The sequence below is a fragment of the Gymnodraco acuticeps genome, unplaced genomic scaffold (assembly GCF_902827175.1).
Source record: "Gymnodraco acuticeps unplaced genomic scaffold, fGymAcu1.1, whole genome shotgun sequence".
Lineage (NCBI taxonomy): Eukaryota > Metazoa > Chordata > Actinopteri > Perciformes > Bathydraconidae > Gymnodraco > Gymnodraco acuticeps.
In genome coordinates, this window is record NW_022990981.1 from 4118954 (window position 1) to 4146841 (window position 27888).

At 40.4% G+C, this 27888-nt stretch overlaps 1 protein-coding gene across 1 annotated transcript; it reads left to right on the plus strand.

Moving 5' to 3' along the window:
• Positions 1-1719: 1719 nt before the first annotated feature.
• On the plus strand, positions 1720-23836 carry slco2a1 (solute carrier organic anion transporter family, member 2A1). The gene is made up of 14 exons (XM_034235763.1): positions 1720-1872; positions 7000-7137; positions 8472-8634; positions 9043-9252; positions 10024-10122; positions 10200-10339; positions 12566-12638; positions 12721-12885; positions 13498-13702; positions 15267-15414; positions 20245-20405; positions 20599-20663; positions 21165-21285; positions 22749-23836. Exons 1-14 carry the CDS (start codon positions 1819-1821, stop codon positions 22867-22869), a joined length of 1863 nt encoding a protein of 620 aa, XP_034091654.1. The 5' UTR covers positions 1720-1818; the 3' UTR covers positions 22870-23836.
• Positions 23837-27888: the final 4052 nt, after the last annotated feature.

A 27888-nucleotide genomic window follows, 5' to 3' on the forward strand; every position in this document is an offset into this window, starting at 1 on the left:
ACTTTATAATGTATTGTGATCCCTCAAAACAGTCATTGGTGTAGAAACATAAAGCTCAGCACGTTCGCTCTCAATCACTTTATTTATTTTACTTTGAAAGGTTTCTGTAAATCATGGTGATTTATGACTTTGACTGTGGCGTCACGTTCGTAGAATAAGCACATGTTATTATGGTTCAGACATACTACAAACAGCCTGGAGGCAGTGCGTCACATTCAGTGGAAAGGACATTTAAGGAAGTTGTTTCAGGAACTGAGAGGAGATGCTGCTACAAATCCAGACCACACAACACCGTGTCTGGTCCTTTCATACATGACTTTACGACATGACATAAGCATGAGAGTCTTCTGCGAAATGGCCTTCATAGGGTTATCAACCACCAACTTATCAACTTTTTGCATTTTCACTTGTCACTCGAAAGAAAAAGGTTGTAAATAATGAAATTAGTGATGGCTGAATTCCATTTAGCTTCAGTTTAAGGGTCCTGTTATTTTTGTCTGAATCATTGTCGCACTGTCAGGATTTGCTGGGACACTTGAAAGGAACAGAGCCATCTTTAATGTTATTATAGTAAACCTTTGCTTTTCCCGCTACAACAGGTCAGAATCTCCTAGTGAAAAAGCATATTGTGTATTTCCAGTATTGTTTGATTAAATACATTTAAAGCTGACTACTTGCAGGCCAACACACATTTAAAGATAAAGATTTGGCATTTATTAAAACGGTATTATTGACAGTGCTATTCATACAGTAGCCTATATCCATACATTAGGGGTTGTAGTTTTAGCCTTTTTAGCGGTGTTCTGTCTTTTAGTTTGAATTTGGAAGCCCATTTCTGCCAGTAAAAGAAAGAAAAATAAGACGATAACTTGGACTCATAACAAAATCATTAGCATCTCTAAATAATGACAAACATCCGTGAATCAATTTTAAATGTTTAAAAAATATTGACTCATAGTATCTAAAAAATAACAAGTTAGATACAAAGTCATTATTTCGAGGTACTTGGTTATAGGTTATTCAGATTGGCATTACGGCATTACAGCGGTGGCTGTGCTTTTTAAACTAGTCTGTGCTCATGTGTCTCAGTGTTGGTGTATAGGCTCCTGCCTGAATGTGCTTCATGAAAAGCAGCTTTTCCTATAAATAAAATAATTGTGGTCCTAAATATCTTGGTTTCTTCTTTTCTAAGGTCACCTTGTTCTATTTCTTACATAATACACTTAGGTCAAAAACATTGTATTGAAGTATTTTACTATTTTATATTGAGGTAATCAAAAGTAACATAAATGAATAAGGTCACGTTAATGTTAAATGTTGATACTTGGATTAGTTACCACATGACATTTTTTATTAAGATGAAAAAAGATGGAGGAAAATAACTTGGATAAGTTACCACATGAAGTAGTCAAAAACGCTCCTTAGATCATAACTATTTATAATATAATTATCCCCCGAAGAGTCCTCTCTCCCTGGCCTTCACTCATTAGCGGGCCGCATTCCAAACTTAATGAAGCATTAAGCCAGTTGAGCTGCTGAGAGCAGGGCATCTGAAACCATACGAACTCTTCACACTGACACCATGCACTTTAAATGAATGGAGAAGAAGACTCAGTCTAATCTCTCCATGAGTCACTGCTCTCCCAGGTGTGTTGCACACGCTTGCGCGAACGTGACTCAGCCAATCAGCGCGAGGACTGTCTGTTCTCAATTCAGAACTTTCAAAACAATTGCGCATGGAGAGAGAGTAATTACATCACCAGCAGCAGTCATAAGAAGCAGTCAGTGAGCGCGAGCACACAGACCGAGAGCGCGACCATGGACAAAGTCTGCCCCAAACACACGAAGAAGAGGCTGAGCCGCAGCATTAAGGTAGGCTGACCGGGAATGTTTCACTGCTTTTGGAACACGGGCTGGAAATGTTTTTAGAAGATTTAACGTTTCAAAGATTATAATAATTCTAAGAAACAAAAATACATGTTATTTCATTGTTCTTTTTTCTCAGAACACATGAGCGCAGTATTATGTGTAGTGTTGCCTAAGAGCAAATAAAGCTTCGTGCACCCCAGGTGAGGCAAAGGGCTTTATAGCTTTACAATATTCAATGTATTGGTGTCTGCAACAACTTTAGGTGGAATAGCTCAGGAGAAGAGATTCTGAATGTGTTTTCAGTATTTAAATGTAAATGTTAAACGAGGAAAATGTTTGCTTTGCTTTTAAAGTCAAAAGATGTATGACTTATGTTACCTCCACTATTTCAGCACAATACAATCATTTTAATGATTGTATTACTAATCATTTAACGTTTGAAAGATTAATCCTAATGCCAAATTAAACGTATGAAAATTGAACAAAAGAACACAATCGATGAAACTGATGATTTGTTTGCTTTTATGATTGTGGTCTGTTAAACATCAGAAAGGATCACAGATGATGACCGTAATGAAGGTATCAAATAAAGCATCACATAGGCCTACTCACACTTGAAATTCCTCACACCAGATAAAGTGTATTTGCTTAGAAAATGCCTCAATAACATCAGATGAGTTTCTAACACGTTTTCTGTCAAATGGATTCATCACTGCACCTTGAGACTACGTTGGACACACTTTTGTATTCAAAACATCGGTGTCAGTTGTGACTCAAGTTTGTTTTGTTTGGCTGCTGTATCCAGTGCACCTCTGGCTGTAATATTAGAAGTCTCAGTGAAAACTGACTGGTGGGAGAAATGCCCCCCCCCCCCCCCATATACCCTGTGCTTCACTTTATGGTAATAATGGAAGAGAAACACTTTGTTCAGGGCTGTGAGTAACAATGAGGCAAAAGTCAGCGAGAAATGACATGTTCTGACAGTTCGGACGAGACCACTTAAGAAACTTTCACATTTCCAGAAGGTGATGAAAAACGTTCCCTCTCACTCAGACTGTGGTGGGTCTACTTTCTGCAGATCCTTTCCTGTTGATCATTTAAGTCTTCACTTTAAAGCCCCCGCTCTGTTGATACCAAGGGGTACACATACAGAGAGGGTGGGGGCAGTGAAACGGACATGATCACATCAGGCAGACTGAGAGTGCTCAGTGGAATTTCGCCCATCCTGCACAGTTTGAATGCACCTGAAGTTCAAAGCTGTGTATTGACACAGTGGGAGTAGTTCTGAATCAAAGCAGCAGGTAAAATGAAGTCAAAGTGTCCAGCCAGAATCTGGGTCACTGTTGACCTCCTGTCCAGCAGTTGCAATTGAAGATTAGAAAATGGTCCGAGTTGCTTAACACATGAAACCGAATACCTTCAGAGTCATGAGAACAACAGTTTCACACAGATCATATCCGTCTGTTCTCGACAGTGGCAGGCCGACATGCCGTACAGCTTTTGGCCCTCTATTTGCAGGACATTGTGATTGTTTTTTTCAGCAGCGTTGTACTTATCTTCCGTGGGCTACACCTAGTCTGCTCCAGGGTTACACTATCACATTCTCCTTTTGGATATCTGTGCCATATCCAGCCAAGTGTGTGCTGCGGGTGCGCCTTCATGGTCACACCCTGAACCTCGGGATATGCAAGCTTCACTTCTCTCCTCAGCACACCGAGCATGTTCATCCCGCTCAGAGCTGTCACAGCCTTCCAGTAACGGTTAAGAGCATTTAGTAGATTATTGGTATTGCGCTTTAAAAAATCCTCAGTGGAAATGCAACAATGTGCAAAGATACTAACATATCTCAAACAAGTGTGTATGCTTAGCTGACGTGGAAACGTTAGAAATGGAAAAAAGGCAAAATGTGACAAACCATTTCTATGGAAACAGAATTTGAAATTAACATCCACCTTCCTCACACCAAGACACAGAACAATCAGGAAGGTCTATTGTCATGTCTTTGCCATTTGAGGTTCATCTCTTTTAATCACGTCCTCTTGTTGCAGCTCTCCGCGCACCCCCAACCCCCCAACCCCCCAACCCCCCAACCCCCCAACTGCCATTAAAACATCAGCTGCAATTCACGACATGAAGAAGGCAGTCTCTGCAGAGCATATAGGCTAATGGAGATGCAGTTATTTCCAGCATTCTTTATTTACCATTCATTCAAGTATGTTATGCCTTTTATCTGCTAATGTACAGGAGGAAGAGTGATACACTGTCTGTCTAGTTGGCTTACATAACAGTTCAAGTTTACAGCCTAAAAAACATGGAGCATTTTTTCCCCTTTTATTCATTTTTATGTCAATTTGCACATTTCTGGTGACGCTCAGCCTCTCCCCTTAACTCCTAACAGTCATCATCATGTCAACCACAACACAGAGAAGTATAGAAATGTGTATGTAGTTGTTGATACATTGCTGACAGAGGGAACTAGAATACAGATTTAAGAAATATCAGTTTTTGAGCATGTCATAAGCATGTTTTGTCTTGACTATATTATAATAACATAATATAGTATTTATATTATTGAATTGATTATGATTATTAGTAGAAGTAGTTTATTTGCATTAATTATATTTTAATCTTTTTGAGGCTAGTATTTGGCAGGAAATACAGACGTATTCACCTGTAAATGCATACTGAACGACATACATGCACATTTACCATTTACCTCACTGTATAAAAAAGTAACTGTGTTGATAATAATAATAAACAGAAATTATATTTGCAAAGTAGCCTACTTTGTTTCCAAAAAAATAGTTTTCACTCCTGTCGGTGGGGGGGCTCATCTCACAATAGCCGCTTTCACACCAAGTACTTTACTTATAACCGCAGGGCATTAAGTACCAATCGTGTTCACACCGGAGTACTTTTCCCTGAGGTAAGATTACGCAAATGAAGCCGCTGACGTCACTTCTTCTTTTTCTGCTCTGGGTTTACTGGCAGGCCGCAATCAACTTCACGGCGTATACTGCCACCCGGAAGTCCCCGAAGTTGAGTAAACGCCAGAACGCCGACACATCCTCATCACTCCACCGCTCGCATGTTTTCTTTTGTGTTGCCATAAGTTAATCTCTCTGCGTTGGTGCGCGGGGCTAATGCTAATAATGCTAATGCCAGCAAATAAAATGGCCGCTTCAAAAAACTTTTCAGAGTTTTACGTGTTTTGCAATTCGCCCAGCCAATAGAAATTGCTACTTTTTTGGTCCCACCTCTCTAGCAGGCACTACAAATGGGGGTGAAAGTTCCCGGCACTAAGTACTCTTTTTGGTGTGAACGCGACATCAGTCGCTTGGGGCCCCAAGTTGGCCAGGGACGGCCCTGCATTTACATCATTTTGCATCATACATCATTTACATTTTTCTTTTGCAGATTTAGGAAATGTGTTTACAATTATCTATATTTGATAGGAAACCTGGGTATATTGGTCCAGGATAAGGTTAACGCCAACAGCTAGTTAGCTTAGCTGAGCAAACAGACTGGAAACAAATACAGACTGCTGCAGCCTAATTTGTCAGACAACAAGACTTCAGAAAGACACTTCTCTCTGCCCCCCCCATCTAAACCGTTTACATGTACACAACATGTCATGTTTACAGTACACAACATATGCACATGTTCATCATCAACAGCTTTGTATCAAACTTGTTGGTTGGATTTTCTACGACCATTATTTCCAAAAAGATTGAACCCTTTGATCTATTGTGCAGTAAATCCTGTTTCCTTTTTCCACAGTGAAGGAAGGTCATTCTGTTGCTTTATCTTCTTTCAAGTGAGAGACTTCTTCCACTAAGCTTCCTTTATTTTTTTACCAAGTAGGTCAGACATATTGTTGCAAAAAAACTAAAAACATTTGTATCCAGCATCATAGTGACAGCACGTGTCGCTGAAATGAAGACGTTTGAAACTCAAGTGTGAACTTCCCTCCATTCTTCCCCTCACAGCAGGGCGAAGGCTGGGACAATGGTGCTCAGACAGACGGAGCTGAGAGTGTTTGAAAAGGATAAATATGTACATAATCCATGGACGATCCAACTCTGGAACCAGCACGAACAAATAGGCTTTTAAATCACTTGTGTTAACAGTGAGGATAAATAATAAATCCTGCGTCTAGTGTGACATGCTGTTGAAACACTGAAGCGTTCTGCACCAGTTGTATTTGCTGCCTTTATTTCTCATTCTATTGTCTATAGATCTATTTATATCTCCATGAATATTATCCAAGTTTCAACACTGTCCAACATCTCCATCTATTCTAGACAAATGGTCCTGCTGTATTCTGACATTAGTATTGATTGGAAGCAAAAAACTCTTTGCCTTTTCTCACACTGACATTTTGCATTTCATTGGATGACGTGTTTTCCAGACTTGTCTGACATTTGATGTTTTTTAACCAGCGCTATCTGCAATAACAAATATCAGACTAACATCTTGAAGTGGATTTTAAATTGACTTGAAGCTGTGTTACAGGAACACTGCACCTCTAATGTTTCATTTGAATTTACTTCACAAAGAAAAGGGGCTCGTTGCCTTCCTGAAAAAATGTATCCATTTGATCCAAAATAAAAAAATATTAGCAAAAGCGTCTATTGTGTTCTGACAAAGCATAAAGCCAAGCTTTATGGGAGCATTAACTGTTCTAAAGTGGAGTTCGTAGTGTATTCCCCCTGGCCGACCTGGCAGCCGGTAAACAACTGAAAGCTTGGGTTTATCTCTGTTTTATTAGCAATTCACTCCTAATCTCAACATGGCTCTTCAGCGTCATTCGGGGCATTCATAACCCCCCAAGCGAAGTGAGTGTGAGCGCCTCCTGACACACGGAGTCGCTCCTCCAGATCACCAGGAGCGCATCCAGTTCATCTCCCCACATATCAGAATGTGAGGGGAAACATGCAAGAGGCAAAATAATGAAACCAACCTGAGAGAACGTTTTACTCATGTTAATGCCAGGAGTCATCAGGGCCAGTGTTATACAGTTTAAGGTGATCTGCGTCTATGTGAGCACAGACTAGTGTCTCTCACAGTACATTCGACACGTATGACTATAACCTGCTTTGGAGCCTCATGCCTCCTGTCTCTGTCCAGATGTTCGTCCTGTGCCATGGCCTCCTGCAGCTGTCCCAGCTGCTGTACAGCGCCTACTTCAAGAGCACCATCAGCACCATCGAGAGACGCTACGGCCTCAGCAGCTACTCCTCAGGAACCATTTCCTCCCTGCACGAGGTAGGAGCCAAGAATAACACCACCTCACAGCCGGAAATCATGATAGCTTTATTTCAAGGATACTGATGAAGGAAGAGGAACTGGCAACAAGCAACATATCACAATCACACTTCCTGGAGTCAGGCCACAGTTTGATTACAGATACGGAGGGTCAAGGAGATGATAAGATGTCCAGTTGTTTTCATGTTTTAAGTATGCATGACCAAGGGTCACCAGGCCCTATTTATATCACTATGTTAGTAGGAGAAATGTGTACAGTTATTACATTCTTTTGAAGCTAGAATCCTTTCAGGATTTTGAAATTAGGAAATCCTTTTTAATTGAAGGACATTTTATGTAAACAGAGATAAAACAAAGCCTCAAGAAATCAGGTCTGCATGATAGATGTTTATGGTATTTGTATGTTAATGTGTCTACGTGTAATGCATGAGGAGTTCTTAGAGATGAACCGCTAAATAATCCTCCGTCTCTGCACTTCCTCAGCATTACAGAATCACTCATCTTTCAGCTCATTGTCCGGGTGTAATGGCCCTGCACTGAGACCCTAAAGAGTCACATATTCCTCTCAGGAGTGGTGTGTACAGCAGTTCAGTGTGTACAGCTTTATACTGCCACATAGTGGTCAAACCAGCAGTCCATGCAGCTTGAAATGTTTCAAAGGATTTGTGTGTCTCCGATTATTTTGACTTTAAAATGTTAATAGAGTCAACTTCTTTTTTGTTCATTTCAAATTAGATTTGTAATGCTATCTCAATGCAGACATTGAATGATATCAGACTATCTCCTGCAGCTTCTGTTTTCTGATCAATGTCATCTGAGATCCGGTGTAAATTAATTTAATTGCAACAACCAATCAGAATGGGCATGGGCAGGTTTCCTCTGGTTATCATTTATAGGGATTAGAGATAACTGCAGCCTCCAGTTCACATCTATAAAGATGGAATCAGCATCAACAGTTTTCAGCAGGCTCACATGATGCTCACAGTATTATTCATGTCATCTACTTACACATTTGAAACTGCAGAGAAAAAAGGCATACTTGTTTACATCATAACATTATCCATTGAAAAAGTTACATTATCGAAATGTGTTATAACAGCCAAGTGCATTTTCTTTAAATAATTACATAATTGATTGCTTCATCTACAATTCTGAAACTACTTTTGAACTAGCCTCGGTTTAATGCAGACCCCAGTACAGATTACAGTGCAACCTTGGTCATTTCCATATTTAGTTTGAAGAGTCCATTAGTGATGTTGGCAAACTGTGAGAGCGAACTGAAGGTGGGGGGTGACAGGATGGATGTGACAGCAGCCCTCTGTTCTTTCTCCTAGATCAGTAACAGTGTGCTCATCGTGTTCGTGAGCTACTTTGGAAATCGGGTCCACCGTCCTCGCTTGATTGGAATCGGAGGATTTCTGATGGCTGTCAGCGCCTTGATGCTGACCTTACCTCACTTCGTAGCCCAGCCCTACGAATACGACTCTGTTCTACACAGTAAGACTCAGAACCAATATCTCTGCCTCCACGGCTGTGAGAGCGAGCGTGATTCCAGAGGAGAGTACAAATACACGTCAGTGCAATTTATGAGACTTTACTTAAGGGGTTTGTCTACAAAGCTGCAATCTTCAGTGGCCAGAATTTGGCTTTCTGTACTTTTCAGCAATATTTACAAAGTGTTGCTGATGATCTATCTCTAGCTGAACTTTCTATAGATCAAAAGAAAACTGAATTAGAGTTACCTCTCAGGGCATTTCATTTATAATACCAATGTCCCTGTTTCCTCTTTAATGTTGCCTCCAGACAAAGGAGACACTTGAGGGAATGAAAGGAGTTCTGCCTCCACTGGCATGTCATTAACTTTCTTTCCCCCTTCTCTTTCTCTCTCCCCCCGCTATGATCCAGATCGCCATGACATTTGTAACCTGCAGAGGAACTCCAGTGAAGAGTCCTGTGGCCGGGACGAGACCCGGCGCCTGGCCGACTCCAACAAGCTGTGGCTGCTGATGGCCGGCGCCCAGCTGCTGTTCGGGGTGGGCTCCGTACCCATCCAGCCCTTTGGGATCTCCTACATCGATGACTTCGCCGGGCCCGGAAACTCCCCTCTTTACATAGGTGAACTGTAGCTCAGAGTGATGGACAAAGAGACCACAATCTGAGGCTCACAGTTATCCCAGGTCACTCTGTGAGAATGTAATCAATTTATTTCAATATACAGTATTTTGTCACCTTGGAATTTAAAGGAAGTTATCCAGGTATTGGGTTTAAGGGTTTATATCCCAGATAGCAAAAATGATTTGCAGTTCCGTTTTATTGGTGAAAAATAATCATTAATGAAATAACAATAATAATTTGATATTTATTGATCCTCAGACAGAACACAAAATAATGACTTTGTTCAAACTGTGTAATTATAATTAGTTTTAACACACAAAAGTTCAATTGTACAGATAATTATATAAGTAGTTTTGGCACAGAAACATGTTTTTCATTTAGACACATTTGGACCATAGACTCAAAATAAATGGGTTCGGACAAATCAAATATTTTTTGGAATAACATTTAAAAAATGCACGAACACTCCCACTTAAGACTCAATCATCTTAAAAACGGAAAACAAATAGGTCAAACCCTTCAGAGCAGCCCTGTCTTTATCTCTGCAGGTGACCTTATAGAACCAGGTTAGATATTGATTTGAATAATGGAAACCTCAAACTCTTTTTTTTTTTCAATGAAGGGCCATTGATTCTTAAAGCCAAAATACACTCACACTAAATGTTCATTGTTTGCCAAAGAATACCATGTTGATAACACATAACAACAAATATCTAGAAACCTGACTCCCTCAGCAGTCCTTCAGAAACTCTTCCTCCCTATCATCCGCAGCAATCCTGTTCGCAGTGTCTGTGTTCGGGCCTGCCATTGGCTACCTGCTGGGCTCCGTCATGCTGCGGATCTATGTGGACGTGGACAAGACTGGCTTTGGTAATGTAATGTTCCGTCCATTTGGTTATAGCTAGAGAGATGTGTCTGCTGACGGTGTTAAATGCTGTTTGGTGCAGGAGTAGAGCAGGAGCTGAGGCAGACGGACCCCCGCTGGGTGGGAGCCTGGTGGCTGGGCCTGCTCATCGCCGCCGGCTTCCTCTTCCTCACCTCCATCCCCTACTTCTTCTTCCCCCGGAGAATGCCTTCAGAGGATCAAGTAAGCCTTACTCAGAGAGATGTGTGGAACAAAGAAGTCCTGTTTAATGACTCAGCATTCATTGAACGTGTCTGTGATATGGGTTTACTATAAGAGAGGTCCCACCACCTCTCCTACTTAACAGACTTTATAGTGTTAGGCCTATTGTTGTTGTTGTTATTGTTGATGTTTGGTGTCTCTTTGTGGTTATTTGTGTGTCTCTTTGTAAATGTTTTGCCCTTTTTCGTTGTTGTTGTTGTTGTTGTTGTTGGTAATGTCTTTGTGTCACTTTTCAGCCTTTCTGCATCTCTTTGTAGTTGATGAGTCTCTCTTGGTCATGTTGATGTTGCTTTGTGTTAATGTTGAGTCTCTTACTATGTATCTTTTTGAGTGACTTATTGTAGGTCTGGGCCAAGGGGTGGCCTGAGACCATTATACTGCTGCTGGTTCATAAAGCGTTGAATGGTTTAGGGCCAAATTACATTTGTGATCTCCTGCTACGATATGAACCATCCAGATCTCTCAGGTCTTCAGGGACTGGTCAGCTTTCTGTCCCCAGAGTCAGAACTAAACATGGTAAAGCAGCGTTCAGTTATTATGCTCCAAATATCTGGAACAAACTCCCAGAAACCTGCAGGTCCTTTTAAAGGTCCCATGTCATGGCCATCTCTACTGATCATAATTCCATTGTTGAGGTCTACTAGAATAGATTTACATTGTTCAATGTTCCAAACTCACATTGGTTTCTCATACAGCATCTCTGTATAGTATGCAGTGGCGTTTTTATATGTACAAAAGTGGTGGGGCACAAAACACTTAGATGTCTATATATATAAGCTTCTGCAGTGAGGTTCATGGCTGGTGAGGCTCTGACTCTTCAGGTTTACAAATATTATATTTTGACCTAAATCAAAATATAATATTATTTTCAAAAGCTTTTTTTGTCTGATGCTTCGATTAATTTTAAACAGACAGTTCAACAAAAGGATACCCAAAAAAATGTAATTTTATCATTTAAATATTGAATTGTTCTCTCTTAGTAAGATCCCATTTTCAATAAAATTGCAGTCTTACCTTGACTTGAAGATGAAGTCCATTTGCCTGTCCTTCTGGACAAAAATATCTATTACTTTTTTGTAAAAGTCCTCCTTATCTTCTTGTAGTTTCAAAAGTCTATCATAAATCTAATCTAATCAATAGATTTATGATTCGAAAATTATAAAAGTAGGGTAGACATGTGGATATTATCCGGCTGAACAAAACGTGCATTTATCAAACAGGTTTGTTTCCCACAGATCTTATTTGGAGCTATTTTCTAAAATCCTATGGAGAAATATCATTGCTTTTTTGTCGAGGGAAGCCATGCGCAGTTTACTTCCGGGTTTTAGGACGCCTCACTGCAGCTCTCTCTCCTCCTCTTCACACACCACACTTTTCGCGGCACACGTACTTACAGCCAATCAGCTCTGAATGATGTGATGTGGGGATGGCAGCTCTATGCCCCTATGGTCATTATTTTTTTGCCACACACATTAAATAGGAAAATATTCTGAGCATGCGCAGTGTAGTGTTTACAGTCACTATTGACTTAGACAGGATCGGGTTGTGTCCCACATGGCTCTAAACAGCTCAATAGGCACACACTGTAGACACTAATTAGAAGAACACATACTAAAACAGCAATGTACAGACGAATCAGATGATTAAACATGTTGCGGGGCTCGCTTGTGTGTGTGTGTGTGTGTGTGTGTGTGTGTGTGTGTGTGTTTTATTAATCCATCCATTATCTGTGGATCATGTGAAAGTATGCCGCTCATGTTTTATTGACTGGCTTGATGTCAACATTACACTTGTCTTTCTTTCTCTGGGTTTTCACCAGCTATAAGGCACAGGGTAACGGTCACTGAACACATTTCATTTCCCAATAATTGATTTGTACTTGTGAATCATTTGTTGACCTTTACAAAAATATAAAAGAGCAAGACAGATTTTTTCCTCCACGTCTTTGTGAAACCAGATGATGTCTCTCTCAGCTTTGCCCAAGACTTGTTATGAGTTGTACATAACATCTACATTTCATATAACATCTACATCTACTCATTTGATATTAAAAGATTTGAAACATGTCGGCAGTGTTGAGGAAGAGGTCATCTGAAGGCACTGTCCTGTAGTGGTAGAATAGTTTTCTTTACACAGCACAATCCCATATGTGCCTCCCCATAGTTCACACTGCATGTTGTGTTCCAGGGGATGAGAAGTGAAACTGACCTGAATGATGACTTCAAGAAGCCAGATGTCTCTTTACTTGATTTCCTGAAAAGTAAGTTTATTATATTCAGACATATTGTATCAGATAAATAAGAGAGTTTTCTCTGAAGTCATGTGTTTTTGGTTGTGATCAGTGTTTCCCAGGATGTTTGTGCACCTGCTGTTGAGCCCTCTCTTCCTGATGCTGGTCCTGGCTCAGTGCTGCTTCTCCTCAGTGATCGCAGGGCTCGCTACGTTCCTCAATAAGTTTCTGGAGCGGCAGTACAGCGCCTCCCTCGCCTACAGCAGCCTGCTCGTAGGTACGTACTGCAGAATTGTCAACATAAAGATGGGACTTCAGGAAAGCTAATGTAGATTGCTGTTGCCCCTTCAGTGCTTGCAATCAATGCCAGCTGTAAATCTAGTTCAGGTCATGTATTAAACCATTTTATGAACACTTTGGAATTGCAATGAAACAGTGTATAAGAAGAGTTTTAATAGTCAGCTCTTTTGCCCCATGGCCACTGATTTAGGTTTGCACTGTCATCTTTTCAAATATGAAAATCATTTTTGGGTTTCCGCTGCCTTTTCCCTTTTGCAGCACTGCAAAGACTACATCTATCCTTTGTTTCAGCAAACGAATAAAATAGCACAGGATGTGCAGTAAACCCCTATGGACATATTAACCCCTGTGCATCCCTCTGTAAGGGTATCACAGGGACAATTCATATTCAAATGTTCACTTACACTGACTAACATCTTGAAACCAACTTCAGTCCTGATCATGAGAGCTTTGTGCAGGAAAACATAGGATTAGTATGTAATGGCCTTTAGGGTGAACATGTGAAAACGTAAGAAATTACCCTAATGATGAATGAAGGATATCATTTCCATGGTTACGTGGAGGCCACTAAGCTGCTGATGGTTCCCAGGTGCTGTGAATCTGCCTGCTGTAGCCGTGGGGATGTTGATGGGCGGGGTCATCATGAAGAGGGCGGGACTCTCTCTGAAGACCATCCCTCGCTTCTCTGTTGCCATGCTGACCACATCCACCCTCCTCTTTGTGCCGCTCTTCTTCATGGGCTGTCCCACACAGAACGTTTCAGAGGTCAACCATTTCCAGAACGCACAGTACGGGTGAGTGAGAAACTCTTCTCATGAAGATGTCCTCAGCTTTATTTCTAAAGGGGGACGTTTAGATTTTGGGACGTCAGCCTCATCCAGCATATAAAAAAGACTAACTCAGATACAGTACACTGAATATGTATGTCAATGTAGATGACTTTACGGAGTAAATTATTAGCATTTTATTGGGCACTATCATTAAATGAGTGTGTGTTTTCAAAACTTTCGACCAGTTAATACAAAGGAATCCAACCTTTAAACATAACACTAAAGTCAAAGTCTACTTTTTTGTCAATTCCTCTGTGTGTGTGATACAGACAGGGAGATCAAAATGCTGTTTCTCACCATCCCAAAGAATACAAATATAAACAAATATATACATATATGTACATACACACACCTGTACACCCACTTAATTATACTCATATATATATATATATAGATACACATTATACACACATTAAGAGGCATAAATAAAAACAACACAATATAAAAAACAACGATCACAGGTGTGAGTCAAGTAGACTAGACATTTAAAGGTCCCATGTCATGCTTTTCTGGTTATTACCCGTCCCCTTGTGTGTTATGTTGCTTGTTCTGCATGTAAACGGTCTGCAGAGTCACAAACCCTCAAAGTACACCCTGTAGCGAGTAAAACTCTAACACAGAGAAGACCTGTCTATGCTGCCCCAGAACGCCTCGTTGGACATTTTTCTTTTTCCATTTGTTTCTTCCTGGTCATAGTGACGTAACACACACACTCACTCAGCCTTATCTTTTCTCAGCCGCGGATCTCCGCACACACTGACCTGGAATAATTATCAGTAGAAATGGCCATGTCATGGGACCTTTAAAGTGATGAAGATGATATTACAAGAGTACAAATATATACATTAGTGCAAATAACTGTCAATAGGTGTGTGTGTGTGTGTGTGTGTGTGTGTGTGTGTGTGTGTGTGTGTGTGTGTGTGTGTGTGTGTGTGTGTGTGTGTGTGTGTGTGTGTGTGTGTGTGTGTGTGTGTGTGTGTGTGTGTGTGTGTGTGTGTGTGTGTGTGTGTGTGTGTGTGTGTGTGTGTGTGTGTGTGTGTGTGTGTGTGTGTGTGTGTGTGTGTGTGTGTGTGTGTGATCACTTTTAACTTTTTTCTTATAGTACATAACTCACATTGCGCTATAGTGCTACCAGTGGTCACCACAGGGTGATAAAATTGCAGAAACCACAAATAAATGTGTATATAGTGTAGATGGTAGCTCACTTTATTTGCTTTCGCTTTTCTTTAACTAAGGCAAGACGCTACAGACAAAAACACCATTTTATTTCAGACTGGTGGAAATAAAACATCCAAAACACACATAAGGGAGTTTGTTACTAATGTTGTCAGCATTAGCTAATGGCTAGTTTGCAGATTAAATCTTGTTATAAACATATAATTGTGCTAAATGTATGTATAAATTACATCACATTTAAAACACATTGAAGTTAAGCAAGTCAGTAAGCACTATAATGTGAATCAATATGCTAATGAAACATGGCTTGCTCACACATCAGCTCTGAGCTTGTGTTCTCTGCCGCCCCCAGGTCTCTAGCTCTGTGCTACTCCAACTGCTCTTGCCCTGCCAGCGCCTTCAACCCCGTGTGTGGCTCTGACGGTGTGGAGTATATCTCTCCTTGCCATGCCGGCTGCACCAACTTCACCAAAGACCCCAACAACACCCACAGGGTTCAGGTGGGGAAAGTATCTATTGTCAGTGTATGTCCAGCCAACACACTCTCACTCCCTAAGCGTCCAGGAGCGACGTTTGGTCAGTGTCCGTGGCGTCCAGTTGTGACGCTCCTTCAGCGTCATAAAGGGACGCCAATAGCTTTCAACTGATTGCAATGTATTCCCATCTGCGGCGGGATTTGACGCTCATGGAAGCACGGCATTCGTTTGTGTCGGCTGCCCTTAAAGGCAATGTGAGCGTCCATTCCCATTGGATAACGGAGGATTGTACACCCGGAAGTAAGTATTCCCCTTACTGTCGATTGATTTGAGTGATATCTGCACTACTCATCGACTAAAAAACACCAGATTATCCTTGATAATTACACAACATTGATTGGTTTAAATTGTGTGCAATGCTTTTGTATTTTTCCCCTTCAATTCGGAGAAACAAATATTTGTTCGGAGTAAAGGATGGCAGAAGACACTACACTACCCAGAATCCCCAGCTATCGTTTGGACTACACCATGTGCTCTGTTTGACAAACCCCATTTTTTTTTTTCACCATTCATTCCAATGGCTGGCGTCTATGTCACGTGATCTTCAAATGTCTCCCTGCAGAAAAAGAAAACATGGCCGAACTTCGTTTTATTCTCGGTGGAAAATGCCTATTTTAAAGTTAGTTTGGCCATTAAAATGCGTTTTGATGTCATTTGATGCGAGAAATATGAGTTGTTATTTCAGATTATGTGTGCAGTGGATGTACATGATCTTTAGTTTGCTAGTTATTACGAAGATTACTTCAGGAAATCGCGACGTTTTCATTGTTACCAAGGTGGTTGCTAGGGACTCTGCTATCGATATTATTTCTGTTATGTTGTGTAACTGTTTAATGGTGTTATCTTTATTGCTACCCCCTTCTCCGTCACTGTATAGTGTTGGTCCACAGCGCAAACGTATTAGTTTAACAAAATCCGCATCTAAAGATAGCCTACGTTATTTTCCCCTGTACAATTCCAGTCTCACATCTCACAGCACATCGTCATTAACAAATACCGAAAACAGACCGAAAACATTTAAAAAAATAAAAAAAATAATACTTTATTCCGAGTGTGCTTGCTTTTCTCTTTGAAAGTCATCACATAACGGCATTGTAAGACACGGTTCGGCTGCATTAAATATTACATATCTGCCGTAGTTCTGTATTTATAGAGCCCTGATGAGAAGACTTCTACACAAACATGAGGAACTGAAAACGTGACGTGGATCATAAATATATCAGCCATTAAACAACATCTTACATTTCTTTTCACACAATACGTCTCCTTGCAGTATCAACACTAATTCGGCTGACTTTTATATTTGATCCAATTGGTAGATAGGCTGTATTTACACCATAAAGGTGCACAGCTGATATAAAGGGACACCTAGTGGTTAAAGCATGTTATTGAATTTCATTATTTTTATTATTAGATATTAATAGGATCCCTATAAAGTATATTCATTACTCGTTATTCTCTACTAATAGTTAATTAAAGACTGTATATAATGACTATTTAGCACATCCCTTTCAAGATTTCAAGATTTTCTAAGGTTTATTGACATATCATATAGGCCTACACAACTACGGTGTCGTTCTGCATTGAATGAAAAACTTGGGTCGCAGGTTCCTCAATAGTGCATTACAAGACATCTATCAATATTTGTGCATACCTCCAGCAATGTTAACTATGTTGAAGCACGGGGGGACGCGGTGGACCCGTTCAAATCCAGTTTTGGACCGTCTGCCGTGGTTCCATCCCATTTCAAGTGCTGTTCGAGAATCGGCGTAACCCTCGGAGCACACTCTCCAATCACAGAGCTTGAGGACTATCACGGGGTTTGTCAAACAGAGCACATGGTGTAGTCCTAAACGATAGCTGGGGATTCTGGGTAGTGTAGTGTGTGTGTCTGCCGTCCTTTACTCAGAACAAATATTTGTTTCTCCGAATCGAAGGAGAAAAATACAAAAGCATTGCACACAATTTAAACCAATCAATGTTGTGTAATTAACAAGGATAATCTGGTGTTTTTTAGTCGATGAGTAGTGCAGATATCACTGTAAAATCAATCGACAGTAAGGGGAATACTTACTTCCGGGTGTACAATTCTCCGTTATCCAATGGGAATGGACGCTCACATTGCCTTTAAGGGCAGCCGACACAAACGAATGCCGGGCTTCCATGAGCGTCAAATCCCGCCGCAGATGGGAATACATTGCAATCAGTTGAAAGCTATTTGCGTCCCTTTATGACGCTGAAGGAGCCTAGGAGCGTCACAACTGGACGCCACGGACACTGACCAAACGTCGCTCCTGGACGCTTAGGGAGTGAGAGTGTGTTGCAACAGCAGGAGATGGCGCTCGGCACACACCTAGTAACACAGAAGCCAAGCAATGCAGATGGGCACGGCAGCTAAATGTGTTAGGCTATATTTTAAAAATATGTTCACTGCACTACAGAAGTTGCTGGTGTACTGCTGCCTCCAAAGACTGGTTTGTTTGTTGGTGTCATTGTGTGATTGTTATGTTCAGAATCACAGAAGTCACACAAACACAATTCCTGTTGAGGCAGCAGGATATGGTCAGGGTTAACTAAACTTAACCCTGACCCTAACCATAACCCTGGAAAGTCACTGTTCTGCGTCTGTCCACAGCAGCACGGCTCTCCAAACTGGGGGGCATGTCGGCTGCTATCTACTGTAGGAAACACACTGGCTATAGATACGCAGGTGTCACATTCAACCCCACTTCAAACAATAAGAACTATCCCTTTAAGACATGCTTGTGAGGGGGCTGAACAAATAAAACTTGACTTTTAGCTGACTTTTTAAACCTGGCAGATATTTGTGCAGCATTAGAATAACATTGTACAATAATTCATCAGCAGTAATGAGTGCAATTTCCAGATGCAAATTAATCATGTACTGTCAGATAGGAATGCTAGATAAATGTATTGCAAAGGAGAAACAGCTCAAAACACATTTAGTAATAGCTTGTAACATTTTCTCAGTGTGGGATCTGGGGATAACTATTTGGTTCTTTTCCTATCACTAGATCTGTAAATCAGCCTGGAATGGTGTAATTCATCTTTAACTGTGTGGGGAATGCAGAGACTGCATCAAGACAAATCTTCTCTTCAGGGAGTCAAGAGGTTAAACATTGTTATGGTAGTGTTGCTTGGATACTTGAAAGTAACTTTAGCCTTAGATGAGTCATTTAGATTTGAGACACATATTGGATGACAGCTTTTAGACTTTGTGACATATCTTCAAAACAATCACAATTCCCAGAGCTCCGTTACATAATGTGTTCCATCAGCAGGAGCTCCCAGTGTGGATCAGTCGGAACAGACAGAGCTCTGCCGCTAACAAGTGTCTCACAGTCCAATGTCCAATCAATGCTTATCACTCACAGGACAACAGGAGGTGTTTAAAGAAAGACAACACGTCATAATTAAGATGTCAAAGCTTGTGAATAATCCTCCATTGGGAGATATGTGACTGCTAATAGTGTCCTCTGTGTAATACTGCAGAACACTGATGGGTGCAGCTATCTTAATGAATGAATCCCAAGATTAGATCAGATTAATAATAGTCTATTTTCTGTTAACTCAGATGTCCACAAGAAAGGTGAATTCATTCACGTGATGAATTTAATTACATTTTTTAATTTAACCTTTAGTTACCAGATACAAGCATTGAGATATAATCTCATTTGCAATGCTGACCTGGCCAAGAAGGCAGCAACGTTACACATAACACATAACACAAACATATAAAATACAGAGAACATAAGAAAACAAAAGACAAAAAAGCAGTCCCTACATTGAGCACATTAGGACAGTAAGAAAGGTGCACTTCTTATTACTGCAAGAGCAGCTGGTGGTAAGGACTTCAGACAACTTCAATTTAAAACATGCTATTTAGACAAGTGCCCTCAGTTTGAGGCTTGATTGAAGGTCATTCCAAGACCAAGGACCATAATAAAGAAGACTCCTTTTCCCAGCCTCAGTCCGCACAACAGGAACCTGGACCTGTATCCAGGCACTGGGTCTGAGGTTGTAAGAGTCACAAACTGGAGTAAATCTGGCACATATGTAGAGTGGAAGCTTTCCTAAAATGGCTTTATACATTAATAAAAACCAATGCTGCATCCTACGCATATCACGAATGTGATGTGAGAAGTGGAAATGCCCAACATCCGGACACACTAGCTCTGACAGTACTTATATTTCTTGAATCCTTTGAAAACAAAACTTCATCTGTGACCCAAGTGTTTCAATTTGAATAGTTTGTTGGGTTGGCTGAAGAGAAACACTACCCCATGTTTTGGGCTTTTTTTTAAATCATTGACCAGCTTCATTTTTTTTAGACATTTTGGGGAATATGCTTATTCTCTTTCTTGCTGAGAAGTAATTGAGAAGATCAATACAAATCTTGGATGCTTAGTCTGAAGCAAGATCCAGGCAGGTAACCAGCTTAGCTCAGAATAAAGAATGGCATCAGGGGGAATGAGCTAACCTGGCTCTGTCCCTTTGTAAACTAAATATTCTGCCTACCAGAATCTCTTAAGCAAAGAATCCTGTTTCCAGTCTTGAGGCTAAACTAGCTGATGACTGTTATTGCCTAATATTCTGCGTACAGACGTGAGAGCCTCAATCTTCTTATTAAACACATTTGGCAAGAACGCCAGTAATCTTATTTCAGAGCAGATTTGGTACAAAATAACGAGCAAAGCAAAATGTTGTTTTTCATTCTCTTTGCACAGATAACATAAATCTATAATATTCCCATTGCTTTCTTTGTGGATACAGCTGTACACCAGCTGCAGGTGTATCTCTGGGGGCCAGAGCGCCCGCCCTGCCCCCTGTCCCAACAACTGCCCACATTTGCTGCTCCCCGTCATTCTGGTCATCTCTCTGGCATCGCTGATCGCCTGCCTCACTCACAACCCCATGTACATGATGGTGCTCAGGTAGGGAAGGAGGACAATGCATTTCAGTATATTCACATATTCTTTTGTAATTTATTTTAACTATTCAAAAATACGTAATGATATCTGCTTTTGCTCCACTACAAACACTTACTAATGATTTGATGAAACTCGTATTTAAATGTTGTTGCCAAGAAATACTTTATAAGATGATATATTTATTTGTTTCTGTCAGATGTGTTTCCTCTGAAGAGAAGTCATTTGCTATAGGAATTCAGTTTCTACTCATGAGAGTATTAGGTAAGTCAAGACACAATGTCTCTGTGTGTTATGCTATAGTTATGAATAACCAGTTATTTTATTGCTGTTACCGATTATTATTTTATAATTTAATCTTGTTTTTATTACAACAGTTTTACAGTTAATGTATTTCATTTCAGAATACAGCAACATGTAATAAAGTGACATTGTAGAAATAAAATGTGACTTAAAATAAAGGTGTCAATGGAAAATGTACTATTATGAATCGAAACAGACTTGAAATGGTTATTAACAATATATAAATATCCATGGTAAAAGAAGCTCCAATAAAACATTCAAATGAAATGAATGACTATTGCACACATAATGGCTCTGAACAGTTATGTTTCACTGTGATGATTGGCTGCTATATGGTGCTATTAAACATATCTCTGAATGACATTGATCAGGTTTTAAGCAGATGTTGGATTGCCCTCTAGTGGCTCTAGCTCCAACACATGTTGATAGAAATGTTACACCCTCGTTCTGTCCCCCCCTCAGCCTGGCTCCCTGCCCCTGCTCTCTTCGGGACTGCCATTGACACGTCGTGTATCTGGTGGAAGCGTGTGTGTGGAAGGAAGTTTAGCTGTGGTTACTATGACAACAACATCTTGAGGAACCGGTACGAATCACTCTGAACATACACAAATGCAGTGCAACACACCTTACAAAACACCTTAGAGGCAAGAAAAAAAATCATTAGATTGATCTAAGTCTGATTTTGACTGACTTAAGGACAGACGAAAAAAGAAAACTCCAAAAATGTTCATTTTGGAAATGGGTTGAAAAAAAGAAAATTCCCAGGGGAAAATATTTGTTTTCATTTCAAACCTTTATTTACCCAGGTGTATCCCATTGAGATCATTGATCTCTTTTTCAAGGGAGACCTGCTCAAGTAGGTTCCACATGAAATATAAAAACATAAACAGAACAACAAAAAGGACATCATACAGCATCATTACAGGGATTACAATTTACATAATTATCCACATAAACAGGTACCAATAGCTTCCGATTGAGTAGCATCCAACCGAGCTTTAAAAACATTTAGTGGCACCAGATTGTTCAGTTTCCATTTCATTTGCAGACTATTCCAAGACAGAGGAGCTGCGCATCTAAAAGCTGTCTTCCCTAAGACAGTCCTAGCAGTTGGAACATTTAATAAAACCACAGCATTCGATCTCAGGCAGTAGCCACTTACAATTCTCCGTGAGATCAGTGAGCAGATATAAGATGGAAGTTTCCCTAACATGGCTTTGTATATAAAAATGTACCAGTGACTGAGCCTCCGTACAGTTAGTGAAAGCAAACCAGCCCTTGCATACAGGGTACAGTGATGGGTTAATGCTTTACAGTTTGTCACACATCTTAGTGCACTGTGATACGCAGCATCTAACTTGACCAGGCAATGGGCAGGTGCATTCATATACATCAGATCACCATAGTCCAGCACAGGTAAAAAGGTCACAGTGACTAACCTTTTCCTGGCCTCAAGCGAGAAACAGGACTTGTTCCTGTAGAAGAAACCTAGCCTAACCCTCAGCTTTTTAAGCAGGTTATTGACATGAAGTTTAAAAGTGAGACAATCATCAAGCCAGATACCAAGGTATTTGTAACAGGTATTTGTAACAGGTATTTGTAACAGGTATTTGTAACATGTAACCACTTCAATTCTTGTACATCTATAAAAATAGAAACGAGTGTTTGTTCTTACAATACTCATATCACCTAAAAAGGCTGAAGTGCACCACTACCTCTTCTACAAAGGGAATCAAAAAACGTGTTTTATACAAGGTCAGTTCAAATGTCTTCATGCAGAGGGATATTGCACATTATGCAAGTTATGTATTGTTCTATGCTTTAAATGTATTTGAATTGGCTAATCTGCCACTTTTAGTCCTATTTAGAACATGGGGCAGTGATGCATTTGAGTTTGTTATGGCACATCTTTTTACAAATGTTTTTTAAGTCATAAACACAGGAGAGAAAACTATTTCTTGAAATTATTCTCCATTTGTTCCTCTCAGGGATTCCATAACATCCACATCACTGCTGACATTTATATGTATGTGTTGACCCCTGCAGGTACTTGGGCTTACAGGTGGGTTATAAGGTGATGGGGATCTTGCTGCTGATGATGCTGGGCTGGAAGGCGAAGAGGACTCAGGAGTACAGTCTGGAGAAGAGGCCTGACGGACCCCTGTGACCCTGTGAGCGTCCCTGTGGACCCCCGCCTCTGTCTCTAACAGCTCTGCAGCAGTGTGACATGTTGAGGAACAATGTGCAGAGCAGAGCTGCGTCAGGAGAGCCACAGCCCACACAGACCTGCACTGACCTCCACTCCTGTAGCCCCCCCCCCACCTGCTGCTTCACTGGGTGGAGTTGATGTCAGATCTATCCAAAAGGGAAAACGTATAATGTTTTCAGATGCTTTAGATCAGAGGTTCTCAAATGTTTTTCAGCCAGAGTAGTAAAAGGAAAGAGAATATAAAGGGACCCCGTCATGTACGTACTTTTAAGACAATTTGACGTAGCCTATTCTTTTAAGTTTTAGTTATTGGAAAAAATTACACGAGAAATATATAAGAAAGATACGAGACATATATTAAAAATATATACAGCATGTTCAACAATGCATTGACATACATTCAATAAGCTGCAAGTGTGTACCTAAACACATTATCAGAAGAGAAAAAGGAACATTTGCAGTTCAGGACATCAAATATTTTGTTAGAAAATGATTAATTGAATGAATCTGAAAACCTTTACCACAATGCCACAGATCACTTCTTTAAAGTTCCTGATTGGAAATACTCTGACAATCTGACCCACTTATTTCCAGTTCAGAGAGGTCAGCTGCTCACCTGTACCTCAGTATATTGTACATGCATCTGAGGCAGTGCAGAGTTAACCACAGATAGATCATATTATTCCTGAAAGGTAGAATCTATTCAAGTTTCTATTTCCAATGGGAACATATTGTGTAACTAATGAACTTTATTAGCTTAATATTTAAGTTTATTTTTGTATAGATGTTTGTCTCATACATTGAGACATATGTGTACTGCAATACTCATTTGATATATGATCATATACACTTTATTTTAAATGCAATGCCAATGAATTTTCAAATATCATGACATACACTGTTTATTAAAAAAAAATACCTCACACATAACACTCTTTACTTCAGTAGTTTGCTGCATGTCAGTTGGGTTTGGAATTTAAATAAATGTAATGTCTACTAAGCTGGGTCCTGCATTTAAAAAAAATAAAATAATATTGTGTTCATACTGTGTCTTTTAGAGGGATGGCCCCTCTAAAAGACACAGTATGAACACAATATTATTATTTGTCAATCTAGTTATAATAACGTTGCAGGTTATGTAAGTAATATATGATCAACCATTAGTAAACTGACACACTGGAAATCTAGCGATAAGTAGTTTTGTTAGGATTAGTCCTGAGTCACTAATGAAGCTGAAGATGTGTAGTCTGCTGTGAACACTAATGTCAACTTGGAGCCGTTCAATGCACAAAGACAATATAATGCACTTCCTACAAGTCATGTGACATGTTTCACATTAGCCAGCAATATACATAGCTTGATGGATTGAGTACCTTACTTATCCCATATGGACATTTCCTAATAACAGTAAATGCATACAAAATAAATAAAATATAAACTAAGTGGAAAATAAAACAAAATAGGTGTGGAATATATAGTAAGTACTAAACATTTTTAATATAAACAATAAGTGGCTTAATATCTGGACTGCATTAATTTATATAACTATATATTAAAATGTCTAGGTAACAACAACAATTGTGTCATCAGTGTTGAGATCTCCATATTGATTGATTGATTGATTGAAAAGTTTATTAACAGCTTGTATACTGGGTACAGTACAGTACAGCTCAAAACATACAATTGTTAAGGGGATGCAGACCAGAGAAAGACTTTCGTCTTGTTTACATCAGGGTCCCCCATTTCCAATTCATCATGTCATTTAAGACATATAAGACATATTTGACATACAGATGGCTTATTTACAATTTACATACAGGTGGTTTTTTACATACAGATTGCTTATTTACAATTTTCATTTTAGATTTCGTTCTAATACATCCTAACCGGACATTTAAGACATACCAAGTCTACAGATATACAGTTAGTAACAGAGTCTAAAATGCGAGTATATACATAGATGGGGGGGGGAAGCTGTCCATTGTACGACAGGTTGAGATTTGTACCATTACCGGGGCCAGTTTTGCAATGCTCTCCCCCGAAGGTGCTCTTTAAGAGAGGTTTTGAAGGTAAGTATAGTTTTACTTTCCTTTACAGTTGTGGGAAGAGCGTTCCACCTTGATGTGGCATAATTGCGAAACGTGTATTCCCCCTTTTTTGTGCCAAATCTGGGTTTCACATGATTTGTGGAGCTCCCTCTGGTGTTATGATCATGGTATTCCTTGACCTTTGGGAAGAATTTTGACATGTACATGGGTACCATAGAGGTGTAGTGGATCTTGTAGACCAGGCCCATTGCAAGTAGCTGTACTCTGTCGTCTACTCTAAGCCATCCTAGGTTGTCAAAGTGGGCAGAGGTGAGGTGGGTTCTAGATGAAAGGTCAAGCAGTAGTCTCACCAGTTTATTTTGCGATGTTTGAAGTTTTATTTTTAGCGCCTTGGAGGTACCATGACGTGCAAGCATAGTCATAGTACCCTTGAATGAGTGCTCCTGCCAGAGTTTTCAGGGTGTTTTTGTTTACCAGAGAGGAGATCCGGTATAGGAATCTAGTTCTTTGATTGACTTTTTTTATTACATTGTATGCCATTTTGTCACAGGAGAGGTTTGCCTCAAGAATAGATCCTAGGTATGTAATTTCCTTCTTACTTGTGACAATAAAGTCGCCCACTGCAACTGAGAAGTCGTCGGATTTGCTGAGATTATGTTTCGAACCGAAGAGAATGGACTCTGTTTTACCCAGGTGTAATGATAATTTATTATCGGCGAGCCAGGTGCAGATTCTGCCGAGCTCGGAGCTGAGGGTTTTTTCAACCTGCAATCTGCTCCTGTCAGAGACCAGCAGGGCTGAGTCGTCTGCGAACAGGAACAAGTTGCAGTCACATGCTGATGACATGTCATTTGCATAAATTAGGAACAGTATCGGACCTAATATGCTTCCTTGTGGAACACCACAGCTCACTGGGAGGGGGGGGGGACAGAGTACCGTTTACCTCCACCATCTGTTCTCTCCCCTCCAGGTAGGAACGCATCCAGCTCACCGATAGTTTATCAAAACCAATTGCTTTTAGCTTGTCAATCAGAATGGGGTGATTGACAGTGTCGAAAGCCTTTTGTAGGTCCAGCATCACCAAGCCGCAGTACTTGCCCTCGTCCACCTCTTGTTTGATGTGGTCGCTCAAATAAAGAAGGCATGTGTCAGTGGAGTGGGATGTTCTAAAGCCAGATTGAAATTCATAGATTAGTTTCTTTTCCGCGAGGTACTTTTCGACCTGTTCATATACTATTTTTTCCATGACTTTCGAGATGGAGGTAAGTATAGAAACAGGGCGGTAGTTGCCTGGGTCCAATTTGCTGCCCTTTTTGTGCAGGGGGGTTACTCTTGCAATTTTGAAGTCTTTGGGTACGTGTCCCTGTTTTATGGAGAGGTTAATTATGTGAGCTATGACTGGTGAGATGGCGGTTGCTGAGTCTCTGAGGAATTTGGAGGGGATATTGTCGTGGCCAGTGGCCTTGTTAGGTTGGAGGGCGCTCAGTTTAATGAGTACCTCTGCTGTTGTTACCCATATTAGATTGAATACTTAAAGGAAAGGTCCACTCATTAGATAATTAATCAAAACTTCAGTATTTAGTGAAACATTATGTTTAAACCATACCCTGAAGAAATCAGCGATATTCCCCGGTAAATAATGATTTTATAGCTCTTTTTTTTTTATCAAAACCTGTATATTCTGTCAGGCCGCTGCCATTTTCAGTAGTCACGTGATGGTCGTGACGTCATCCATGCGTTCACTTTGTAAACACACGAAAACATGGCGGAGTATTTGAGTTCGGACTCGTCAGCCGAGGAAGAAGTTTTGAGCAATATGAAGAGATTGGATGGGGGGATTCAGCCATACAGGTTCGAGCCAAGTAGTCAGAACCGTCAGGAATCCAGGGACAGTGACGATGAGGATGAACAGTACGGTGATCTTGCTGGAGACGATCCCTTTACTCGTGCAATTGATTTCGGGAGGCGAGTAGGAAGACCTGTACATGAATGGTGTACCTAGAACCACGATTTTATGGGGCCGGAAAAACTGGGGAAAAGTACCCGCTAGCCGGTACTACGCTATATGGAAAGGCCACCAAAAACTGGCCTGGCCTGGACGATAAAGGACGTTTAAACGGGGCTACCCGCTGCAATGGAAATGCGCCATAACATACCTTATTCTTACTCCGAGCACTACTTCTGGTCCTCCGTCGCTTCACACTTGCAGAGGGCGATTTCTCAACTGGCCGAACTGGTGTCCTGGTCGGTGATGACACCAGAAAGACCGATGGTACTGCATCTCCATTAAGTAATGGTTGTTCAATAAATCCCATGTTATGTTTTATCATACTCTCAGAGTAGTCGTCCGGAAACTTGAAATGTTCGCTGCATACATGCGCCTGTGGATCTTTCGGTTCGGGCCGGCCACATTTCGCTAGCCACTGCCTCCGAACGTACTTCCTACGCTTACCTTTTGGCAACAGATGGAACCGAGCATTCCGTGGATTGTTCCTATCAGAATTGTGGCAATGTTTCGCGATACAATGAGGCATATTTGAAGAGAGTAACTACAGTAAATAACATGAACATCAACGTGTCCTCGAAACCAAACGCATGGTTTACGTCACGTCCGGTAAAATGGCGCCGCCCACAGTGTTGATGTTATTTCGGTAATTAATCAGTTTAAAATCACTGATAATGTCATCGGATTAAAAAAAAACAAAAAAGACTGGCAGAGACTGGTCTGTTTTATCGGATGATAATTATTTAAAAATGAGTGTCATGAGCATACCATTCCTTTAAAACGAAAGTTAATCATAATCAAATATAATCAATTATATTCTTGCATAACCCACAATGAAAATGCTTCATATTTTATGATGTTCTATATTTACAGTATAAACAGTGGTTTGCTAAGTTGAGTGTAAGGCCTATAATGGTTTATGGG